Raw genomic sequence first — 25,926 nt, forward strand, 5'->3', positions numbered from 1 at the left:
GCTTCAAAAGAACATTCCCCACTCCAACTAAAATATTAACATAGATGCATCTTAAATTAACAGTTACTTGCATAGTATCAGCATATTATTGAAACTGGTCTTTCTACAGTTTGTTCATTCTATTTAAATGATTTTGCAGCTGAAATTGAAGAGTTACACTTTACAGATAAGTGCGAGACTGGAAATAAGTTAGCATCTCAAGTGTCCCAAAAAACCTAACATAAGAAATAGTGTGTGGGGGTGGTGGAGGGGGCAGGGATGAAATTGTTTGCCTTATATTTAAAAAAAAACACACACACAAAAACCAGCCAAAGCAGTGTGCATTACCAGAGTACAGCACAGCATAATGAAGTCGGTACATCAAGCTGTGAACTCTAGACCCTGTACTGAATCTGTACTGTTCGGCAGCAGAACTAGAACATACTATCCCACTGCATCCTAGATGAGTGGAAGGATGAGTCCTGAAGTTTGTGTCTAAAGACAGGCAACCAGAAAAAGCGACTGTTATCTGAGAGCCTACCTCTTTCCATTTCAACTACAATTTTTCAAGAAGATGATAGATCTGTTACATTGTTACTTGTACAATAGCCATTTATGCGCAGCAGCTTACTATCTTCTGTATCTCCTTTTTGGTAAGAGAAGCTTAATTATGAAGTTTATATTAACCAGTATGCTTTATCCAGGCCTTTTTACATGCTTTGCCAGCCAAAAAGCTTGTTCAGAGATGAAAAGGCAGTAGAGGTCCTGTTCTAAAGAGCCTGCGCTTTCAAAGAGGACTATAAGGCTTCCATCCTCTTTACTTGAGCAAGGAGCTTTGGTTCCAGTAAAGGTCTAACATAGTTCATGAGTGCAATACACTCTTGCTCATGGAAGTCTGACCTACACAGATTTGCTGAGGGGTGAAGAGGTCCAGTTATTTAAGACAAGTTATATCTTGAATCATTCTATGATAGTGTTAGTAACGGATCACAATGCACCAACACATCAGATCAGTAACTTCCTTATAAGAAAATAGTGCTACCCCTAAAATTTTTCAGTTTGTCTGACTTGCTGTAGAACTTCTCCCTGGCATTCTGCTGTAAAATCTCAAACAGTAGATATCTGAATTAGAACTCCCCACTCCATGCCCAAAGAACTTGCCTCTAGTTCTTCATTCCAGGGAAAGGGTTCTTCACCCCAGGTCAAGCTCAGTGTAAAAGGAAAGAGTTCATAGGGCAATATCTTACCTAAACATCCATTCAGATATAGAGATAACACCAAACAGACAAAATGGAATGAAGGATTTACCATGCCTCAGTTAAGGGAATATTCACCAAAATAAATTCTAGCTTGCAAAATAATCAGCTACATAAGGCATCAACTTCCTCCTCCTTATGGCTCAGAAGCCCAGGATAGAAGCCTTGTGTTTATCACCTCTTCTTCCATTTGTACAGTAGAGACTAGTTTTGCAGATTGAATTATTCCCCCCAAGATTCCTTAGAACAGCTAGCCTCCTTCATCCATTCAACAGTGACCTTGTTCTCAGTTAGACTTTATACTAGTAAGAAATACACCTCATCTTCATTATACATCATAGCTTGATTCCTTCACAGTAAAAAAATTTTGTGCCACTGACCTGCAATATTTTAATAGTCTTATACCAAAATACCCCAAGCCCAAGATACACATATTCAAACAACTGCAGAAGTAACACCTGAGGAACACAGATGCTGCCTACCACGATACGATAACCTTTCCTCATTAGAGTAATACTTTAAAAGAATTAAAGGAACACTAATCCATACAGGCTTCATGTACTCAGACAAAGACTCTTAGTTCCTTAAAGGACATGACAATAATTATACAGTCAGCATCCAGAGAAAAGTTTTTAGTATCTGCTTTGCTTTGTATTGTAGAGGCAACCACTTATAGAACAAATACAACCTGCCCCACTTGCTCACTAGTACAAGTATATTAATGATGACAAAGCTTTGGTTCTTGAATTATTCACAAGCTGCATAGGATTAATATGCAGTGCAAGGGAACAGAGAGGTGCCAGTTATTTAGCCTTCTCTAGCAGGGACAGATTTTCCCAGATTTCATACACCACGGTCTCCCTGCAGCTCCCCCACCACAAACACATTTTTGTTATCAGGGAAGGAAAAGAGAGAAGGAATTTATTACCACTTGTGACTTGTCAATTATAGCTCAGTTACTTTTTTCCCCCACAGATCTACTGCTGCTATTCTAGCTGATCATGAGTTATCCATGTTTCCATCTCATGCAATAACAGTACAGATAGCACTTCAGGGGCAAAAAGATTTTATGCACGTTTCAGTGCTTGTACTGCAGGGTGGAAAACTTCATTCTCTAATTAAATCACATCAACTTTGCTTTTATGCATTAAAACACATTCATATAACAGTCATACCTTCCTCCTACTGCGTCGTCTTGTGGCTGGGCCCCAGCAGTGTTCCTCTGTGAACGTCGCAGTGACCCCCCTGGATTGTTATTAGGCCGGTTGGACATTGGCACCTCTCTCCTGAAGGGACATACCCTTTCTAGACACTACCATTCACTGGAAGACAAGAGAGATACCGTCATAAGACATGTGGCATGAAGATTCACAGCTGTGTCTCAAGAGGCAAATGTAAAATGCTGTTTAAGCAAAAGCTTAAGTCAAAAACCTTTAAACAATTTTTAATTAAAAGGCACGTGGACCAAGATTCTTCTCAAGAGCATTTAGATCTTCAATACAGAGCAACCATATTTCAGTATGTATAGCGCACAGATGACCTGATAGACTAGATGACCTTTAAAAGGTACCTTCCAACCGAAACTATTCTATGATTCTATGATGACACGCTTCTTTTCCGGCAGGCTTCTATAATTATTTCAAGGGGACAGACAAATGCAATATAGGGGAACATTAAGGAAAAACACACTAACTAGTAAAACTCAAGTACTATTGCTCTCTGTCAAGCATTAAGTATTTTAACTCTCACTGTGCAAGATGACAATGCCAGTTTCAGGAATAAGCAGCAGTATCCACAAGATTACAGACTTGTGGACTTGACTACCGCGCTTTTAAAACAGCTTCTTTCTCTAGTCAGATTTATGTAACTTCCATTTGTTGGAACATGTAGGAACATTTATCTTAGTAAAGAAAGACTCATAGTAATTCAGGAAAAAGATCTAGCTATAAAAGAAAGAAGTTCTTGCTCATGAGAGCTTAATTAGTGGGAAAAGGTATTTGAGACAGAAGAATTAATAAGTGTACACAATTACTTAAAAAAACAAGATGATGGCTTGGTATTACTACTTTTGGAATTGCTTTGTGACTGCTAGAGGTCTACAGATATTATTTTGGTAGTTATTTATGGAAGACTACCATAACACCCAGCTGCTTTTCTCACAAACAGAGGTATTTCAAGATCAAGCCTCACTTCGCTTACAATGAAGAAAGGTAACTTTTACATCCTGTGCTAAATTAGTATTTCTATACGGAGAGCACAGCAACAGGACCACAACCAGCAAATCCAGTGTTACTGTTTCTAATTGTATGAAATCTGGTCAAAAGGTATTTTCAGGTGAAAAAAAGCCACAAGAAAGAAAATAACCAAAGATTAAGAACTTAATAGTCTGTAGGCTGATTCAGTATCTATTTTATCTCTAGCCCAGTAAGCAAGTAGACTGCAAGGAACATATTTAAAACATTTCAGCTGCAGACAACTAAGGCTCAGGTCAAATCTGAATGCCTCCAGTAAAATAACTCTCAAGACCTGGGATTGTCAGTAAAGCCAGACAATGCTTGACTATAACTGTCTATTCCTCTAAAAAAGCCTACAGAAACAAACAAAAGTGAGTAGACAAAAAAACTGTATCCTGAATTATTCAGTTTTACTGTAGGCCATAAGAAACCAGGCACATAAATTGGTATTATGCAAACCGTTACCTCACATACCTAGTACAATGCCAAAAGGAACATGTATATGATCAAGACACCTGCACAGCACAAGAAATTAGCAATCAGGCTTCTTCTAGCTCAGATCCAGTCTTGTTACATTGTAATGATACAACCTAATACTAAAAGCTCCTGGTTAGCATGCCAGAAATATTTTAAATAAGGTCCAGGAATCAAATAAGAATACAAGTTAGGCAGAAGAATTGCTCCCCATCCTAATCCCCCCATCACAGGAGGGAAAAGCATCTTTTAAAAGTCATGTTCTTTCTACTAAGAGGCCGGACACAGCAGCAGACAGCAAAGGCAGAAAGTAGGATTAATTAGCAAATCGTTGTCTTAACCTTGTCTTTTTTACCTGATGATTAGAAACTGGAAAGAATACAAGTAGAACACAAAATACACAATCCCACAAAATATAGGTGTTCAATGAACCTTGTAGGTAGAAGCCTTGATAACTGGGAAGTTGAGAAAGATGCAAAACCCTTCTCCTCAGAAGCTGAGCTTTCCTTCTTCGTTATTATTTCTCTTATCCTAACTCCTTAATCATACCAAATAGTCCCACTAACAGGAAGGTATAAAGCTTTTAATTAGTACATGACACCTTCAGTCTACAACTTCTTATACTTTGGAGCACAAAGAGATTTACAATGGAACAGAAAAAGCCTGCTATAGCCGGAAATTATGCTAGTATGCTGGTGCAGCCAGATTAGTCAGGTTGAGGAGAGCATAAGTGGCAGCATTCTCTGCTGAGTACACTGCAGATGCGAGACAACGAGCCTAGCATTAACTAGGCTGAAAGCTGACCAAGGTTCCAGCACTACCTAGGGGGTCTTGCTGAAGTCGATCACAGGCACTGCCAAATGCTGTTGTGCATTCTTTCTTTATATTGAGACACCAAGTTTAAAAAAAAAAAAACACGCTCTTCATAAACATCAGCAAGGAGGCACATTTTGTGCCTTTTCTGAAAGGAGGAAGTCGTGTCCCTCCTGTACAAAGGTCAACTGAGGCCAAAATTGGGTACTAATGTCAAACTACTAGTCATACCATGAAACAGTTGCCATAGATCTATTGTATCACCTTGTACTGACTATACAAATGTGCATTCCAGCAGGTTTCATTCTGCAAGGAGCAACGCTCACTCTACAGCTCTGCTAGGTCAGCCACGTGCTTTCCCACCGAGGGCCAACACATGGCCTTCTCCACAGAACACCAGAAGAGTTAGCCAAAGAAAACATCACATGGGCAATCCTGGTGCTGTCTAGGGAAACTTGAGTTTAATGTGGGTCTGTCTGGGTCAGCCAGCCACTTTAAGTAGGCTGTGCTTTTAAGTTCTGCAGCACAGTGTGTTGCCATACATATATTTGCAGCTGTGTAGAAGAATGAAATGTCAGCTGTTTTATCCTGTAAGGCATCTGTCAAGTCAAGATGATGTCCAGAGCTACCTTCTATATTGAAACCTCTCAACTTAACTGTGTTTATTGTGTAGCATGTTGCCATATGACTCCCAGTTTACCTTTGAATACAACGCTGCTTCATAATTCAGTTATAACATTTAACATCAAAATATTAATTTCTCACTGCAAGTATCTGAAGCCACACAGTATCACGTGCCCAGTTAGTCCAGCAGGGAAGAGACCTTTTTAGTGGGTTACAACTGCATCTTCCACATGCTAGAAGAAGAGCCCTGAGGTTCCTAAAGCTGAACTGTTCTCAGAGTTGTCCCTCCAACTGTAAGCTTCACTCCCAGCACTCGGCTTATTCTTCCCCCTCTTTAGGTACCTAAATTCAAAGGACATGTGCAACCTAGTAGATCAGCTCAATGTGCCAATGCAGTCCAGTCACATTTTAAGACAATCTCCTCAACTACATTGAGCATTCTCCCCACACCCACAATAAGCGAAAGTTAAAACCGTACATCAGGCTCCCATGCTTCAGTTGACAGGCTTTGTGATTTGAGAACTTTAAGTTCAGGTCCTCTTCTAGCATAAAGTTTTCTGTAAACAAGCCATTCTAATTACTGTTTCACAACTTCATATTCCTAGCTGTAATGATGCCAAAGCACTGGCCCACAGCTCTCCTCATAAGCAGACTCTTTAGACTGAGGGTGAATATAAAAACCAGCATTTCAAAATAAACCCACAATATATCTTCTGAAGAGGTCTAACAGCACTGGCATCTAATTGTTATTATCCTGCATAGTATTGTATTTGACTACCATTAACAGTCATCTTTGTTATGATACAGGAAAGCTACTAGAATTAATTTCTGTAGACATAGCATACCTATTACAATTTTAGCTAATGTATAGCCAACATAGTACTTGGAGAGGTTCTACAAGGAACACAAGTTACAAAAAAACCCTGTCAACTTGCAGTGAAGCCTTTACCTTTCTTCTCATGGAAAAGCCAACGGAAAGTGACTGACACTTTTCCACATCTTTGAAGCAGAGGAAACAGACAACTACAGAACAAGCCGGTATTGGCTTTTACTTCACACCCAAAAGCCCTCCCTGAAGGATACTGTGAACTATGATGCAGGCTACAGAGAAGAAACAAGAATCAGTAAACTGAAGCACTCCAACAGGCTCTAGGGCCACTAACAATGTAACACGGCAAACTGTTAACAACCACTGTAAAAATGGAATTGAATGCTTGCACAAGAAAATGACTTCCTTAATCTACTTGGATGAGCTCCAGAACTTGCTTGTTTGTTTTTGTTTGGGGGTTTTTGGTGGTTTGTTTTTCAGGGTTTTTAAGTTCTTGGCAAGAGTCTAGGTAGTACAAGAAATTTTCAGGCAAAATCTTGCACTCCAATTTCCTGAATATTTAAGGATATGCCTAGCACCTCTGCCTGTAATGTCTGTTATCTGCTTGGGGTTAAGCACACTAGTTGGCACAGTTTCTCTTTTGTACCTTGGCCCAAAAACCAGTGCCTTACTTAATGCTGCTGCAGCAAGCCAGCTTCTCAAAATTGCAGAGTCTTACTTCCCTGAAGTCAGTATTAGGTAAAAGCCAGGGAAGAAGGAAAAGACAGAGGGATGTTTATATGACTTGTAAGTTAAGAACATTTTCTTCCAGTAAGTTGTACATCTTGCTAGCCAGAACCCAGAGTTCAGCCTACTTATCAGAAAACGTTAAGTTTAAAACTTCTGATTTGTATTCTTTCACTTCACTTCAGTTAAGTTTATTTGATCAGATGTAACATTATTTTACTCAATCAGCTGTATCTGTGACAAATCTAGCCAGTTAAGGTAGAAGCAACATTCTAAATATACAAGCATATAACACATTTAGAGTTGAGACTTTAATTGCAACTAAACTGATGAACTTACTGCATATGGTTCAGTAACTGCCGAATTGTTTTGGACCTACATTACTTCATTTTAAAACTGATCCCATAGTTGCACCTCATTTTTGCTCACTGCTCACAAGATTCTCCTCATTTACCTGCAAACATATGTACCTATTTTCTTGTCTGGCAAGCAAGCACTTGCAAGCATCCGTTCAATTCCTTCTACTACTTCACCAGCTGACTCGAATTCATCATTAAGAAGACTTCTTAGTCTAGTTAGTTGCTTTAAACAGAGCCTTGTGCATCTGATTTTGATGACACCCTTCCTCACTATACTCTCTAAATTCAATAGTTATCCACTCTGCCCAGTTCTTTTTCCACTGCAGTCTTCACCTCCAAACATAAATTTCATGTCAAAGCTTCATACAGGCAGAAGCTTGTATTTGCAGTTTAGCAGCCTCTTGTCCCTTCTGCTTGTAGAAATAGCTCATGGAATAATTTAGGGAGTAGGTACACCACCATACTGAAGATTTCCTAGAAAAATTTTCAGTGACATTTCCCAAATTCTCATCATCCTTCCCTTCTTGTCAGAAAGTTTCTATATACAAACAAGCAGAGTTTAACAGCGTACAGAGGCAAACTCCTCTTCAGACCTGATGAGCAGTTCAACTGGAGTACAACAGTTAAGTTAAAATCATTAGAAAGCCCTAGCTGGAACAGACCTCTCAAAATCATGTGCTCCATTCCCCTACTGAAATTAAGACCTTAGCTTATAGTAGAGCTCTCTCTGCTGAGAGGTGACAATTTCCAACCACAATGACAAAATATATTTTAATTTCTAAGCAAAAGCAGGAAGGCAGAAGGTAAATCATGAGATACCCCGAAGAAAGGGGAAAGAAAAAAAATCCCAAATTAAATAAGATATCAAAACATCATTCCCGATAAAGGCATGCAGAGAAGACAGTAACACGCTATCAGAAAACAGTATTTTCTGCAGAAGCATTTGATAAAATGTCATACAATTGCTATCAGTTCAAGCAACCTGAGATCTCAGATCTGTGTAGATGTACAGGTGTGCAAGGACACACTCCCCATCTCTCCCAAGGGCAAGCTCTCTGAGAAGAAAACAAACAGCTCTGGCCCCATCCCTCACTGCAATCATGTATAGCTCAGAAAGCATCCCCTCTGCTCTGCAGTTCCTCAAAACCACAATCCAGTATCCTGGACTGAGATGAGGAAATAAGCAAAATGGGCATGTAAACTGCAGGTATCAAAGGAGTCCAGTCACTGAAGACATTATAGGCTTAAGGACTAGCTCACCTATCCATTTTGCACTGGGTAACTTCAGATTTTTCCAAACTGCTGACAAAAAAGCTTCAGCAAAATTTTCTTAGATTCATTTTAAATGGAAGAGTTCTTTTTAATGCAGTTACTCTGTAATCAGAGTGGATGCACTACTTAACCATTTCAAAAATAGCCCATATATTAAAAGATACTGCAGAAAACTTATCAAATACCCAAAGGCCATCAATACACTCAAGCTACAGGCTCCACAGGAGGGAGGTGGGGAAAAAAAAAAAAAAAAAAGAGCAGGAGTTACTCCCATTCCACTGACTTTACAACAGACATCCATGAGAAGATTATGGTAGCCTTTGGGCCTTGCTACATCAGAAAGAAGCCAGCTTTCCTTTACACAGTCTTTCAAGAGCTTAGACCTTGCCTAGCCTTCTAGCTAAGACAGTGGCAATGAAGAAGGCTACCTTCACAGAATCAACAACTTGAAAAGGATTAACCACCAAATCAAGATTCTCTAGACTGCATCTATGTGTATAATGACTTATAGACAAAGATTGGGAAGAGAAAATCTTGGCAAGTAAGAACCGAGAAGAGCTAAAGATCTTCATTTGTGGTCTCATCATTCAGAATTAGGGGAAACTATACTTCTAATTGGCAGTCAGAATATTCATTGCCTCAAACTGAAGATTTTCAAGTTCCCACAGGACCTAAAACACACTGAAAACACCTCTGCAAAGGTGCACAACACTGCTCACTAGAGGAATGCCCAGGTTGTTACATCTGTGTGATCCAACAGGTTATACATGCCATGACTCCAAGCCAGCAAAGTGCACCCTTACCTACAGACTTCTGTTTGGTGAACGGCCTGGAAGAAAGCTGTGCAAAAGATACCATAGCTTGAGAACATGTAGTCTGGGGAAGTCAGAGGCCAAGTATTGTTTAAGGCAAAATCTAAATGCATACTATCACATGCTCCAGCATTGGTAAGAAGTTTTGACAGTGGGAAGACATTTGGAGTTGCAGAGCTGAACAGCCTCCCCCCTGCTTCAAGCAAGTCACTTTGAAGGCAGACTGCAGAGACCTTTTGCTGGACTTGGTACAGAAAAGCAAACTGAAGCTGTCTTCAGTGACCCAAAATCAGCTAAAATAGCAAACATGGCACTACTCAAAACTATAGAGAAGCATAGGTACCACTGGCAGATGGCTTTATAACCAGTTCACAGTAAAACTGACTGTTTGAGAATTTCAACGGCTCAAGAACCAAGAGAAACCTATGGATGAAAGGGAGGGCCACAAATTATTTAAGACAGCAGAACATCCCCATTCATCTGGACAGCTTAAAGGAACCAAAAAAACTGCAGCTCATGTTCTATTCTGTATATGGTTGTACAGGATACAAATGTGACCTCAGGTGTCTCAGGTCTGTTTGTACAATCAGTGTCTCCAGCTCATGGTACACAGGAATCCATAACTTCATTACTGAAGAAAGAATCATCGTTTTAGTGCACTGAGAAATTAAACCAGGACTAAAGCTTAACTTAACTCTTGCAAGCTAGTTAAGGGGGCTAACTAATGTCAGGATTATAAAAGCCTTTATCTCCTATACTCCTTTCCTCTGCAAGACCTGGAAGCTGCAGCCTGAGGAGAAAAAGTAAGGGAGTTGCATGGAACAAATATAATGCTGGTTTGAGGGCACCCCTCTTCTGCCACCTCGCTGCTTTGTTTCTCTTATGTTCATCAAGGACAGGAATATTACAAGTTGTGACACTCTTCTTTGGACTGCATTTTGGTTCACAAAATTACACAAGTGTCATTCAGATCTTAGATCTTCAGCCAAAAGAGAAGTTAAGAAAAACAGAAAACATTTCATCTTATTCTCTTGCTTATCTATAGTTTAGCATTCTGTATCTTTGGAAATTAAGGGTGTTGTCAACAGCAGCCATTCCTCTAGTTTTTGAGAGCATCAGCAATGGAGTTGATTATAAAAACAATCTCTTCAAATATTTATTTACAAGGGTAGACCACAACTTAATTCAAAGAATCTGGCCTTGTAAAAAAATTCAAAGAACTGCAGTTGTTGTTCTCCAAATAAACTAAGTTTGTTACCTTTCCATGTCACTGCTTGTAGCACATCCAAACTAGTTCAACATAAGTTTTCCATCAGTGTATGGGTTCACTTGAATTCATTAACGAAGGAAGGTAATACTCTCTCACTGGCAGAATGCCAGGCCTTAACACTTCAGGAAAATATTTTCATGTTTACAACACCTGTAGTTTTTCAGTCTTCAGTGCTCTGTTTAGTTTTGGGTTTTTAACCAGCTCAACATTAAATTTTGTTGTTTAATTCAGTCAATTCTGCAGCAATTAATTTTTTTCTGCTCACAAATATAAAGACTACCAAATACGTAAGAACCCAGAAACTTCTGAATCAAACTGTGTTCAGTAAAAGAATAGTCTGATCTGGATAGCTGCGAGTCAGCCAGCAACAGTTCAGCTTCAGAAGAGGCCCACAGATAGTTAAGCCATCTCAGTAACAGGAAGGATTTGTTACACCACATGGACAACACATATGAACAGCAAACATTAGCTGCAGAATACTGAACCAGTTTTTGCCTCTTTAGCACAATAATAGGAAAAAGAAGGAAAATGCATGGAACAAATGTGTTCAAAGTTTACTCTTCTATATACTCGCATCACAGAGCAAAATTTCTCTGCCAAATCAGATCAAGCAAGAGCTTGACTTCACATCTACAGGAACCTTAAGCTTACTGTTACTGACAAACTGCTAGACAGAGAACTTTATGAGAGTCTCAGTTTGCAATTCCACTACGTGGTGCCGATACAAGTGTGGTTCCAACCTGTTAGCAGTAACAGAAGTAATACTTTAAATTAAATAGAAGCAACTAGTATCTCCAAGGGAAAATAACATATTTTCCAGCAGCCAAGTTCTGACCAAACCTCTGCTATTTGTACCCAGAGCAAACTGATGTGAATTCTTCTTTGTTTCTAGCACACTCCCAACAAAAACCATCACAAGCAATAGAAGTAAAAACCTCATCTGTCCTTCATTTTCAGCTTCTCTAGAAACCCTTGTTTAGTAGGGGCCAAAATCCACTGTGTGGTGCCTTAAGCTTTCACTAACATTATAAAAAAATACGCTGCCTGGCAAGCTTGAGGGAGAACATTCTCTTCAGAAGAGAGGAATGAATTTGAATGAGGAGCTTTTGCCTTCCAAGACAGCATGAACGAAAGCACAGAATACTTCATGAAGTACAGAGCAGTGACATGGCCAGAAACGAAGACAAGCTAGCAGGTAGGTCGTCAAGACCAAGTGAACGGCTGTAGCAAAGTTGGGGCAGGGGGCATTTATTACCAGTGAACAAAAAAGTCAGTTGAGCAATTAGTGCAAATTTCAGTTTAGGAGCTTGATTTCAGTGTTGTCAGGCAAGTGAACCAAGAAGTACCCAAGAGCATCACCTACTCTGAGAGTCTGCCCTGCCCAATGCTTAACGCCCAGCTGCCTTTGAGCTGCATAGCTCCATTTACTTCAATATTATGAGTTTGAATGCAGAACCTACTGCTACAACACCAAGCCTCTTCACTCTGCTAACCCCATAGACCAGATGGTGCCTTATTTGCAGTTTGCTATTCACCTGCAGCTGGCACACAGACCCTTAAGTAAAATCAAGCGCAATAACACAAGACAAATACTGATATGATACATGCCCATGTTCTACCTGCAGAGCCTGTTAGACAATGCATGCCCCAAGTTGCAGCACAGAAGGTTGCTTGAGCCCTGCCAAATTCCTAATCAACTTCTGCCAAGGTGTCTTAAATTATAGAGACACCTAGTGAGCTCGGTGGCTAATAAAACATGGTTTGGCCACCCAAAGTCTAAATTAACTTAAGATGATCTCTGCAGTCTTCTAGACAACTGCAGGGGAGCTGAAAACAAAACAAAAAAAAGAACAGAACTCTAATTAGCAACTGGAATGAAGAAATTCAGAGACTAGATCTTACCGAAGTTACTGCTGGAAGAAGAAACACAAAAATGAGTTGACATATACAAGTAGATTAGACAAGTGCCACAGATAAACCCAAGATGACACGTCTAAGGGCATCATGTAGATCTACCTTGAAAACAAAGTAAAGATGGAGGAGACTAGGTCTTCATTTTGATAATATTCAGCTTCAGCTTGAAACAAGTTTACATATAGAAATACCAAAAGTTGAGAAGCCTGTTCACTCATAATAGCATGCCTTAAAGAGAAACACTTTAAAGCGAAAAAAAAAGTCTGCTTCCAGGGGAAGGGAGGAGGAGTACTCACCTGTTTTCTACTTCACTGGCATAGGTCTCAAGTTTTTGCATCTTCAAAATATCATTCACAAAAGGTCTGGACCAATCAGGAGGATCTCAGGAGTTACCCTTTTGTTTTTCTAATCACTGATATTTAGCAGCAACTCAAGCTGATGGCTGTTGAGGCTTCCTTTCCTAGACTGTCTCCAGGAGGTTATACTATCCTCCTGAACAAAGACTTCTACCCAAATGCTACACAAAAAAAGGCCACAGACCTAACGCATAGCAAGGTTCCTACACCACATTATACAATCTGGGAAGTGATATAATTGTTGTTGAGGAAGAAATCCAATTTAAAAAGGTTAGGTTTCTGGCTTCCTCAGCACTGGATCTGCACATGGATCTTTAGCTATCACAAGGACAGTGCAACAACAAAGGGATTAAAAATACATTTAAGGTTTCTAAACTGCATAGTGCTTAAACCAATGGCATCTTGGAATTATGTGCCACAGATGCATCTTCTTGACCAAAGAAAAACAATTTATATAGTCACATTATACCTTGCAGTGATGTCATTAACAACGAGCTCCAATACACATACCAAATTACTGACATAGACAATTAGACATTTACCTCGTATGAAGTCATGAGCCAAACTACCTTCCAAATACCCGTACAGAGAAACAGAAGAGAAGTTCTGTGTAAAGCTGAACAAAAGAAGTCACACCCAAAGAAACACCTGTTAAACACTAAGGATTAAGCTGTCTAAGCTGATCCTCTCATTGATAGGATCAGGAGTTTACAGTGCTCAGAGCTATTCTTTTATGGCAACTACACAAAAGACCATACTATTAGCTTCCACAACTGCATTTTAGGAAGCTTCCAACCTTTACAGTCATGGCAAAAGTTATCAAAAGCCAGAGTACCAAGATTTATGAAAGACTTTACCTTATGGCACACTTCATTGATGAGACTTTCTACTCCGCTCTGCACATATGCACCTTTTCAGTACTTAACAACAGAACAAGTCTGTGGGAATGAGACATTACACATGGAGATCCCAGAGTATGGGAATGACAAATGAGTGTTCCAACAACCTGAATACATTTAAGATGCTGAACTTGAGCAAATGTAACTCTCAGAGCTCTTTCAAATGCTTTTGAGCAGGGATGTCAGACTTAGAGCTAATTTTAAGCTAGACAAGAACTCACCATCACAAACTTTAATACAGACAAGTCTACCACAGATTCTTCCTTCCTGTATGTGCAAGTACCACCAGCCCTTTCTTCTGCTTTACCTCACCAATTACTCTTACCTCCTCTCTCCCAGGCTACCCACAACACTTTCCTTCCACAAGCAACAACCATAACTATGCCTGTATTTTATAGTTCAGTAGATCAACAAGTGACACTAATAAGGTATTCTTCCTCGGAGTCATAGCACAGCCAGGTTTGCCAAAGCCTGAACTCCTTGCTAATACTCACTTTAGAGCTGGAAGAAAGGCTACTTACTTTCTGGCAAGGAGACATTCCAATAGATGCTGCCTAAATCTGGTCAATGTTTTCAGTTATCTCCCAGCTGAAGTACAGCGCTCTGATGGGCTGAAACGATTCACACACTACCAGTAATACACATCAGAAGAACACAAAGTTTCTCCACAGCTCTGAGATACTTATAAAAGAATAAGCAGAGTTGTAGGCTTTCTATATCTTCATCTTAGGACCAAAACTATTATTTAAGAACTAGATATTACAACAGTTGATTTGATAAGCCTTTGCTCTTGCAATTTGCTCTGTGACCCAGTCAGAATACTCAGGAGTTGCCTCCTACACAGGTGACTTTTTATCCTACACTAATGCTTAGCTATGCTTTATGAGCAAACATACAACTTATCACCCCCAAACAACACATATTGATTCTGGTCTTGTCTAGGACTGGAGGAGAATATTGTGAGGAAGAGAGGAAAGGAAGACAATGTTTGTTTTAAATACTTTGTGGGTACATGAAAGATAGAATACTTTGGAGCAAAGCTCCGCATCTATCTTGCTACGCTCCTGAAATACATTTTTGCAAACATGAAAAAAAAATCCCATACCATTAAGATGACACTGAATTGGAAGCAAACTTCATTTAATTCCTATGCAAGATGTCTTGTCCTTTTGTTTTTCTTTCAAAAATATCCACAAGACACTCATATAGCTTCAGAACTATTGTGGATGTTATCTTCTTTACTATTTATTTTAAGCCATTTAATAAAATGTACTAGTAAGGGAAACAAGACAAACAAAAGAATATTTAACTGGAGAGGGCAGCTTCATCATGATATAAGATAGAACAACTCTATAACACTTGAGTAAAAAGCACATGGGGAATGGAGCAGCTTCAGGGAAAGATTAAAGAAAGAATATGAAGTATACAGGCTTGTGAAGGAAGAGGGAAAATACCTGTAGGCCCAGAAGTAAGCACAGTTTCTTCCTTCCATCCCTTCTGCACAGTATCTGACCATATCAAATGCAAAATTTAGGTATTTCATAAAGGCTGCAGCCTCTCTTAATCCTACATCTGTTCTGCTAATCAAACATCCAGCTAGGAGCATGCACCTCCCCATCCTGCATATGGCTAATGAGCAATGAAGTGTTCCAGTAATCACAGTATCCTTACTGCTCCTACTTCCCCACTTCAAGTCTTTGAAATAAATCTTTTCTCCCATCAATTACTTCCTAGCACCTCCAACCCCCATTAGCAACCAAGGATGCCAAATTAATTGTACTACCTTTGGGTCTTTCTTCTATGCTTTTCAATCTTTATTTTTATGGGTGTTTTTTTTTTATTTAAAGGCTCCCCTGACAGAACAGCTTTGGGACATAGATACTGTGTACTTCACTTTGAAAACAGTCTGGTCTGTCCAGCATAAACTTCTTCCACATAACTGAACATTAAATAGTTGGAAAACATTGCTCACCAAACTTGTAGTATCTATTAAGAAATCATTTCAAGTATTTCCTGTTAAATGTCTGTTTTGACTAATTAGAAAGTAGAGGGTATGAAGCTTCTAACACTGAACTTTCAAATCAGCTGCCAGGTGTTACAGTTTGAAACATCCAGGACAGCATATGCCATTAGCATATACTAATATGACAATATGTATTACAATAAGCAGCTGCATAATAGAGTCTGAAAGTTTCAGGGGTGCTTTTTTATTTTCTAGAAAAACATTTCAAATGTGCTATAGCAGTGTTTGTTTTATAATGGATACTTTTCTAATTAAAACGACAGCATAAACATTCTGTACATATTCAGATATGACAGACATTGAGCCAAACACACCCTTTTTAAAAAAAAAAACCAAACTCTAAGCTTAATAGTGATTATACTTCCTTGTACTATTCATACAAGATTTAACTTAATACTAAAGTTACAGTACAGACTACGGAGAGAAAACCTAAGCAAGCCAGTCTTGAGGGCATTAGAGCCACCAGTCTGCACTATACAATTTTTCAGCTGAACTCTACTACCTCCCAAAGAGTACCTCAGTACCGACGGAAGTTAAAAACCCAACAAGATTTCTTGGGGGACATCCTACTGCACGTGGTCATCTGACTAGATTGGAAAGTTAGTTCCTCTAATCCAAAAAACAAAGTGAAAGTGGTGTGTACTTGGTAGCAGGTAGTTTCCAACTACCACATGTATTTATCCAAAGTTCCTACCTTTGAGTACATCACTATTTCAAGCCCCTTCTCTTACACAAATACTTCAGAAAGTACAGGGATAGAGTACAATTATCAGTTTCACTCTAATGCCTGGACAGGCCTTTTTTATGTTAGAATTCAGCACATCAAACTTCAGGAGATGGTCAAAAATATAGACGATCGCATCTGTACAAGTTTATAAAGATAATTTAAAACCTGACACTTTGAACTATCAAATTGTCATCAGTAAAAGCTTTCAAACTCTGCTGAAGCAACCTGAAATTAGATCAGCTTCTCCTCCACTCGTTCATCACAAATGCTACTCCAGTCTACGCAAGTATAAAGAACAAAGCAGCTTAGATGATAGTCAGTCACAGTGTGTATTTTAAATTTCTTCCCACCTCAAAGCTGGGCTACCAGCCTTCCAACCTCCCCAACAATGCAGCAAACACACACCAAGAACTGATGCAACTCCAGTTTGTTGCTATAACCCAAAATACTATTAAGTAGTAACCAGCTACCTTGTTTTTGGATGCACCTTGACTTAACTAAACTTAAGACATTTAAATCACTGCATTCTACTACAGTTTGAGCTTCTGCTTCTAGCTGCCACAGGTCTGGATTCACACTAGTCACTTTCTGCTTTTGATATTGTCAACAGAAAGACCAAACCCTTCTGAAGTATGCTTTTTTTTAGCATGTTAGATAATACACATAAAGCAAAGATAAGGGCTTACAAGCCCCAACTCAGCTATGTCCCACACAAGCTGCCTGAGAATCAGAGGAACTACAGTTGCTTCCGTCTTTACTTGTCACACTCAAGTGATCTCCAAGTAGCATTCATGCGTCAATGGGCACAAAACTCTGGGTCACTGAATTGCTCGCCTCAGCTGTTCAAAGCTTAAGCATGCCAGGTTAACATCTTTAGAACACCTCCCCTTAAGGGAACTAAGCACAGAGATCCCTGTGGGAGCAACAACCTTTCATGGTATAGCTATAACATTTATGACAATACAGCCAGAGCCAGCAGTATAAAAACTGAACACTTGTACATACTTTTGTACTTCGTTTTCTTCTCCTCCTCTCCTGCCAACCTTTAACTGGCAACTACATATTTTAGGCTAAAAGTCAGGCATTTAAAGTACTCCAATCAAAAGTGATTGAAAAACACAGTAAGGAAGAATTTTCCCTCTGCTTTAAAAAAAAAACAAACAAATAAAAACGAAGCTACTATTTAAAAAGAGGTCCCATTAGTGTTGACAGTATTTCCAGGAACAGGCCCTCTCTTTTCCTGAGAAACTAACACTTAAGACTGCCTCTTTCAAATACTTCTCACAGGACAGCCTACCTTCCTTCACTTTGTCAGTAGTGTTATGAAATTAGACATAGCTGAACTTAAAATATTCACAGCTAAAGAATGTGCAGTCCGAGGCCCGATATTGAGAAAAACTGTTGGAAATTAAAGTTTGTGTAAGCTATGGGTGCTTAAATATTTCTAACACTTGAAATCAGGTAATATTCTTAAACTTGTGATGGAACTAGATCTTGAAACTCTAATCCAGTAACTACAGGACATCAGCAGATTCCCAGAAGTGAAAGATTTTTTTTTGATGGCAGAACTCAGGACATTTGCTACTATTTTCAGGCTTATAGGAGAGTGTCATTCGTTATCTTATTTCTGTTTTATTAAATCTAAGGCTATTTAAACAACCAATTGCTGCTGAGTAGCATCCAAATAGAATATGTCACCATATGAGTTTAGTAGAAAGTATTTATAATGATGAACAGACTACTATCCATAGAAGGAAACTGTGAAATAAGATAAAAGCTTTATTATTGTTACAGCCTTCCTTATTTCAACGTAACTACCCAGGTGACATGGCTATCTAAAGCCAGAGCTGTTCCCTCTAAGCTCCCATTTTCTCCAAAACTATCAAAACTTACAAGTTTCCTTTCCTCTCCTCCTTCCCTTCCCCAAAACAGCAAGCATGTGTCAGAAATATGGAACAGTAAATTATACTAATTACACACTTGCAATACTATGAAGTACAATAATACCAATCAGCATGGAAATCCTATACCTCACTACCTAAACAAAGAAGTTTTGCTATAAGCCAAGACCTTGTCAGTTGACACAAGCATTAGTGACTACATGTTCCAGGTACCCACAGAGTGATACTGCAGGGGAACGGTGGGGGGTGGACAGAGGTGAAGGCAGGGTGTGGAGGAAAAACCAATGCTTAGGTATATATACCATTACAGAGTAACTGAGATTTTGCCAGTGCCTTTGTACAAAAAATATTTACCTGGAATACTCTACCCCACCACAGTTGGCCTTGGTCAAGGGAGATGAGTTCCAGTTGCAAGAACAGAAAAGTGCTCTTACAGGAGGTGACTAATAAAGCCTGTATTATTTAGCCCACCAACAAGAAGGTTATAAAGGCTTTCTGTAAGTTCCAAGGGTAACACACCAAGAGAAGAAAATTACTTAAAATTAGATATAACAATGGTACAGTTAGCAGGCAGAACAGTTATGAGAAACTTTCAGGCTGGAAATAAGATGATCTTAAAATTTAAGAAACAGCATGCTGAAAGAATCTCCCAGGATGAATAAAGAATTAAAAAAGCAAGTATGAAAACAAAACTAACGTGCACTTAGCTGCTTTTTAGACAGCTGCAAGTTAGAGATTTAAATTATGTACAACCATATTTGCAGACTACACTTTTGACATTATGAGGTCTCTCACTAAGCTTATTCCTAGATATTAGTACTTCCCTGTCCTTACAGACAACTGACAAATACCAAGTTCTGTTGTTCTACTAGGCAAACCAACAGAGAGACAAGATGTTCATGCTGCTCAGGACGGAGACACTTGGGTACAAAAGATACTTTAAAGGCAAAGTTCCTAGAAAAGGGTAGTACCCCCAACTTTGACCTTTTTGCTAAGGAAGTAACTGGAACACCGTTCTTGTTACCATAACACCCGTTCTTTGTCAGATGGTAAAAGATGTCAGAGAAGACACTGCAAGGAAATAAACCTGTGTTATGTACAGTTGGTGAAGCTTTTCTTGTCCTGTCCCATGGTACCTACCACTGAAACGCTGTTGTAACTAAGGAAAGGAAACTAGTCCCCTCACCTTCCCGGGGGGGGTTGGGGGGGGGGGGGGGTTGGGGGGGGTGTGGCAGGAGATAACTCCACAAAGCACGTTATTGCAGTAACCAGAGAGTTCTAGGATTTAAAAATAAAAACCCACAAACCATATACCACACTTTTGGATAGGGTTATTCTATGCAGAGGTTGTTTATCCAGCTTGATCCTTCTATTGCTGTGTCACTCTGTGCCCATATGTTCATGTTTGATATCTCCCAAATGGGGGGGGAGGAGGGGGGGGAGGAAGTCAGCAGGGTGGGGAGGGAAATATGCCAGAGTTGATCCATTCAGAAAACCAAAACATCTACTTGATTTTATAGAAAGAGGTCCATGTGGAACTAGCAGACAAAAACCATAGGAACACTATGAAAGTGTAACAGAGATTTTTTTAACTGAGTGGTTCACAACATTCAGGACAACTGGTATTTCAGAATGGGCTACAGAATAGACAGTCAAAATACTAATTTCACTGTTAGATCAAATAACAATATCACCTCCTATCTAGTTTTGATTTGCCATTTTACTGAGCTGACTTTCCAAACGTCCTGACATAATTTTGTTGATAAAAATTTAAAAATATTGCAAATTCAAAAACCTGTAAGGAAGAAGCCATTTCTTAGCTGAAAGGGAACAGCTTTTAGACGAAAATACATTAAGCAATTTTGCTATGCACAGAGACCTACTTGGCATACTCCTGGTTAAGTTTTTAAAATGCTCCCAACACCACTAGAACAAGATTAAAATTAATTGCATTCATAGTTCAAGTAAGATCTAACAGGGTTCCCAGTAATTTCAAGTGGCCATGAAACTGCAACAAGGAAACATACCACAAACAGAAGCAACACTAGTTTAGAACAGGTTGAGGGAGTTGACAAAGTGCTTCTGGTGACACAATAGGTGTTGCCAGCAGGAAGCATGGTTAGAATTAAAGATCTCAGTCTGATAGAAACTCAAACCTCATCTGAGCAAAATACATTAAATAGAGTTTTGAAAAATAAATGATAAAACTACATTAAGTTGCACCATTGACTTAAGTTACCTAATAGGAACCTACTTTATTTAAAACTACAAGAACAGTTCTAACAGCTTTTGGCTAAGGCTGTGACACAGAAAAAAGCCTGATGCACCCAGGCAATATACTTTACTCCAGACAACCCCTGGACGCAATAAAGTACAGCAACAAGTATGTTCATTGCACTGTATTTTGAAAATGACAGATTAAGATTACTTTCCTTGTCACTTCAGCAGAGTCTCATAGGCAACTTTACGTTTATTTTAAGTGCGCTCTCAAAACTTAACTTATTACTACATTTGTAGTTATCTCAAGTTTCCAGTTTGGTTTCAGCAGTATGTCAAGAATCCCATAGCCGTTAAAAAAAGAAAAAAATTCCCATCCTTGCTACTGTGATCACAGCACTCGAGTATTTGAACATTAATGAAAGGCATGTAAGTGGGTACTGTTCCTTCACATACTAAATTCCACAAAACTCATCTTTCCTCTTCACAACTAACCTGAGGAGAGCTCCGTTTCCAGTCTCTCAATAGAGTATTTAAATTGTTTCCAGTCTCTCAATAGAGTATTTAAATTTGCAGATTGAGGCATGCAACAGCATTTCTCTTAATGCTTCTTCCAGTTATAGTTACAAAGCACTGATGAAAAGTTTTGACCTGGAGTCCTATTGCCAAGAGTCTAGCATAAAACACAGCTACGTTCAGTTGCAAGACTACAAATACCTGACGTAAATGAGAAATAACAAATATGTAGCAGAACTATATCAACTTAAAAGTTGTCATACAAGAAACTTGAAGAAAGCATACTTGCTATCTTATTTTTGGCAAAGAAATATATTTGTTCCTCTGCCAAGCTTTTTGTACATTAAGGGAATCGAAACTTCTTTAATCCATAATCTTACTGTATAATGCAGGTCTTCATTTTTATTACCAGTCTTTTAGTGTAGAAAGCTATCTGCTAAACAAATCAGACAGAATACTACCAGAGGAGGATATGGCAGCACGCATCATCATTACATAAACATGAAAAACGTTGTGGAATAGACTGTAGCAGATCTTTAAAGCACAACTTTTAACACTTGGAATCCTGGCTTAAGGTTTGCCAGAGTTATGCAGCTTCCATCACTTTCTTTAAAAAAAGATGCAGTTGAAATGGTGTTTTCTACTGAAATTTTCTAATAAACTTCAAAATCAAATTGCATTTTTATGTACACCAATGGTATTCCCTGCCCCTTCCATTACTTGAATCCATTTATTTTGATTACTGGTGTTACTTAAGGATCTGAAACCTAGCTACACAGCTTCTTCTCAGGTGCTATTCACTCAGGCTCATTCACACAGACTACAATCGAGTGCTCTTGTTCAAGTTAGCTGTTTTCCACCTTCCCCTCATCCCTTTACAATGGATGAGTTCATCAAGCCGTTACACCTGAAACAACTGAAAAAGCCAAAATAAGTGAAGTTTTAAAGAGAAATTACAGTTCCCAGTCAATAACTTGATTATAATGGAATATATCCTCAAAAGAAGAACATTCACTCTCTAAGAAAAGTAGGGTTCCAAGTTTGTATTCAGCCTACAGCCTATTAATATGCACATTCAGTTACTTTCTTCATTACTTCTCTTTAAATGCATAGCCACATCTCACCTGTGATCAGAAGGTTCAGTTATATTGCGCACACCTCCCAGGAAGAGACACTGTCTATACTGAATAAGCTAATTACATAAGGGGTTTGACATTAGAAGACACAGAACATTATTAACACATCTTCTAGCTCTGATGTTAACCACATATTACAATATTATCTTGTCCAAAAATAGGTATCTACCACAGATTCATATTCCACAAAGGCATATGATGTAAAAGCACCTTCTCCTCACTAACTTCAGGAGTTAAAGTAAGCATCTAATAATCATACCAGCATCAAGAACTTTTAATGCAAGTCCCTTGATTGTTTGGGGGGGGCGGGGAAGTGTGTTGTGGCTTTCTTTTTCCCTTTTTTTTTTTTGAGGAGGTAAGGGCAAGGAGGCAGCCATGGGGGATGTTGAAGTCCATCACCACTAGTGTTACTAAGCATTGTTTACATCCTTCCTTTTTGGGTGACTCAACTTATTTATATTGCTCCTTAAAAAAAAACTATCATGTTTCCAACTTAGAAGATACTACATTAAAGTGTATTTTTGACTTCCACATTTATTTACCTGTACTTCTACTTTTACATCTAAGTAGCCTTGGACTAAGAGAGGAGGTACAGAACAGACTTCAAGCACACAACAGCCCACAGTACAGAGAGATCATTTCTCCTACCCAGAGTGGATAAGACAAACCATAACAATCTCACAGCAAGGCAAAGACAAAAGTTAGATATGGAGAAAGATGAGGGAGAACAAAACAGCATGCATGGTTTCCAAAGCAAAGATAGCTAAAGCAAAGACTAGACCTAGTTACCTTGGAGTATATGTATGTACGAGATGACCTTTGAAGTTTTGTCTCAGGCCTATTTTCCTAATGACTTTACCTTCAGGCACTACCCCTAAAAAGCAAAGTAAAAATTCTTCATTACAGCTACTGCTCTGTATTAATAACAATTGATATTAACCATGCTTTAAACACACAACAGTAGTCAGCCACAAATCTGAAGATGCCCATTGCTGGTATTGAGTCTAACGCCCATCTCATGACTAGACAGACTTCTGAATGTTTAACACGTGTTCCCAAATAACACGTGTACATCAGAAAACAAAGAACATGTTTGTGTTCTTTCATTTCCACCTTTACAGAAGTCTAGCAAATAGTTGCCCTTCTTTATGCTAAGTTTACTTGTTTGGCTGTTATGCAATAAAACAAGAGTTGTCAGTAACAGGTTACTCTGAAAGAAGAATAAACATGAAATATACCTTGCCTTTCAGATCTTAAGAAAGCCTTATTGTTCAAGAAGTACCAGAGACCTCAGCTTCCATTTTGAAATACCAAATTGCTCCCTACAACTCAAGGTTCACATTCCAGAAGATGACTCAGATCCTTTCATACCTTTTTAAGAAGGTCAAATCTTTGCAGTTCAGTATGTGCATTCTATTGCAGACACGATCACAAAGCAGACCAATCCATTCAGAAAATACTGAGAAAGTGTGATTTCCCCCTATTCCACGAAGCAGCACTGCACTGTTACACATTATAGAATCCTTCCAGTCTCCCCTCCACATGTAACTTTATAGGTTTGTTGGATTTTTTCCTTTCTTATCACTCAAGAAGATGGAGCTATTTTATCAGTACACTGATCAATGAAAAACTATTTATTCAAGAGTAGATACAGTCAAGTGGTGAGCAGGGCCAAGTGACCTCCAGAGGTCCTTTCCAAACTGGCTTACTCCATGAATCATGGCAACAGAGGCTTTTTTTGGAGCAACTGAAGGCAACTATGGCTTGAACACCATTGCTAGTACTTCTCGCACATCTTTAATATTGAAGTCCAGTACAAGATAACTGTGATCAAGCTTGTTCATATACACCTAATTTTTCCAGGTTTTTTTCTATAGAAAAGTCTTCACTTCAGAAGTTGACTATATTGCTCTTTTACATGGCAGTTTTCTGCCATATTTGTACTGAGTAAGTTCATGAGTCAAGTAAGACTGGCAGCAGTCAGTACATTGCAAGACAAGCTTTATTATAGACAGCGAGAGTAAACAGATTGGTTATGTGTGCTCAAACCCTAACTGCCAGACAGAATTAAAGGAGAATGACTGCATATTTACACAGTTAGATTCTACCAACTTGATGAGAAAAAACTTTATCACATGGCAGGATTAGGAGAACAATTGCTCTTCAAAACTAGCCTTCACACTAAAGTAACCATAACTGGTATCTGCAAGCACCCAGTGGAGAAGCTAGTTGACTTAGTGCTGTCTTTCACACTGCCTGTACACTTGATATCATGTGTAGCTAGATTATTTTTTTTAGAGAAGATTGCTGAATTCATTTTTTAAAGTTAATAATTTTGTTTAAAAAAGACTTCCTAAAACAAGCAACTATATACAAGCACTTTGTCATACTTCATCGCTAGTGAGAATTCTGAAAATAGTTTTGCTCCTTGAGAAATACACTATTTCACGTAAACTGAAAAAAAAGAATTATGAAGGAAAAAACAAAGAGTTAAAGTGACTTTGTTTTGCAGCTACCAACCTCATGTCCTGAATTAAAGCTTAGCAATAAAATGCTCAGCAAGAAGTTGGTTCATACACTGCCATAAATCTGCTATGATACTATATATAGATTAAAATATTAAGAGCAAAATCAAAGTAAGTATTACTTCTTCAGAAAAGTAAACCCACTGACCCAAAGGTAATCTGTTACCCTACCAAAAAATTCAGATGTGCTACTACCCTCAGAGTCAGTACTGAATGGGGCAGTGACACCTTGATGAAAAGTTTCCACTATTAAGAATGTCACAGAGTCCACAAAGCGTTTTATAGGGAGTGTTACTAATTTGACAGGTGACAAACAGGACACAGATCATTCAACAGGTCAATGGGAGATCCCAGAAACATTCCAGGTTAAGTTTTTGACGATGTGATAGTACACCATGTTGTACAACTTTGGGATTTGATTATACTTTGTCACAAGAATTTTGTCTCAGTGTGACAGAAGACAGACCCATGATCAGGAGTGTTGTACATGATGCTTACTAATTAGCTTCTCAGAAAATATAGTATGGCCTATAAATATAAGATTAACACAGACAGTTCTGAGACTCACTTACACTGCACATTAAGTATAAACATATAAGTTAATCAATCAATAACCTTCCTATTCATGCTTCAGCTTCATTGCTTAGAAACAAAAGGAATTTAATCAGGTTACCTTCCTGGATTGTCTCACAGTAACTGTACTTATCAGTGACATAAGGACCCCACAAAAATTCGTCACGGCTTTGTTCGTGACATTAAAATCAACTGTATTACATTTTTGCTAAGCTCCTGCAGAAGGACTTAGATGCTCCTGCAGAAGCATCTTTGTTGCCTATAGCTTTAGGCCTCAAATTTAGGAATAATTTTATAAGAACAAGTTTTCATTACAATTAATCTTCTGTAATATTTACATTCTGGGTTTGAAGACAGTCAAAGTGCAATATAAAAAGGAAAATAGAAAATGAATGTGTGCATGATTCCTGATTGAGAATGACAGTTCTGATTATTCATTTACTGGGAAGATACAGGTTGTTTCCCTAATGGTCACTTTGGCCTGAAGAACT

General features: G+C 38.7%; 1 protein-coding gene across 18 annotated transcripts in view; it reads right to left on the reverse strand.

Annotated features, from left to right (window-relative positions):
* Positions 1–25,926, reverse strand: part of TRIP12 (thyroid hormone receptor interactor 12) — an 80,185-nt gene that overhangs the window by 51,173 nt on the left and 3,086 nt on the right. For 13 of the 18 annotated variants that reach the window (XM_075098806.1, XM_075098808.1, XM_075098805.1 and 10 more), the window contains exon 2: positions 2,411–2,557. In XM_075098806.1, coding sequence (XP_074954907.1) covers positions 2,411–2,508 — 98 coding nt within the window. In that variant the 5' untranslated portion in view covers positions 2,509–2,557. Of the gene's footprint in view, positions 1–2,410; positions 2,558–12,858; positions 15,085–19,775; positions 19,857–25,926 lie in introns of those variants that run through there. The other 5 variants (XM_075098807.1, XM_075098802.1, XM_075098804.1 and 2 more) reach the window with 4 other exon arrangements.

This window comes from Phalacrocorax aristotelis, chromosome 7, assembly GCF_949628215.1.
Source record: "Phalacrocorax aristotelis chromosome 7, bGulAri2.1, whole genome shotgun sequence".
Classification (NCBI taxonomy): Eukaryota; Metazoa; Chordata; class Aves; order Suliformes; family Phalacrocoracidae; genus Phalacrocorax; species Phalacrocorax aristotelis.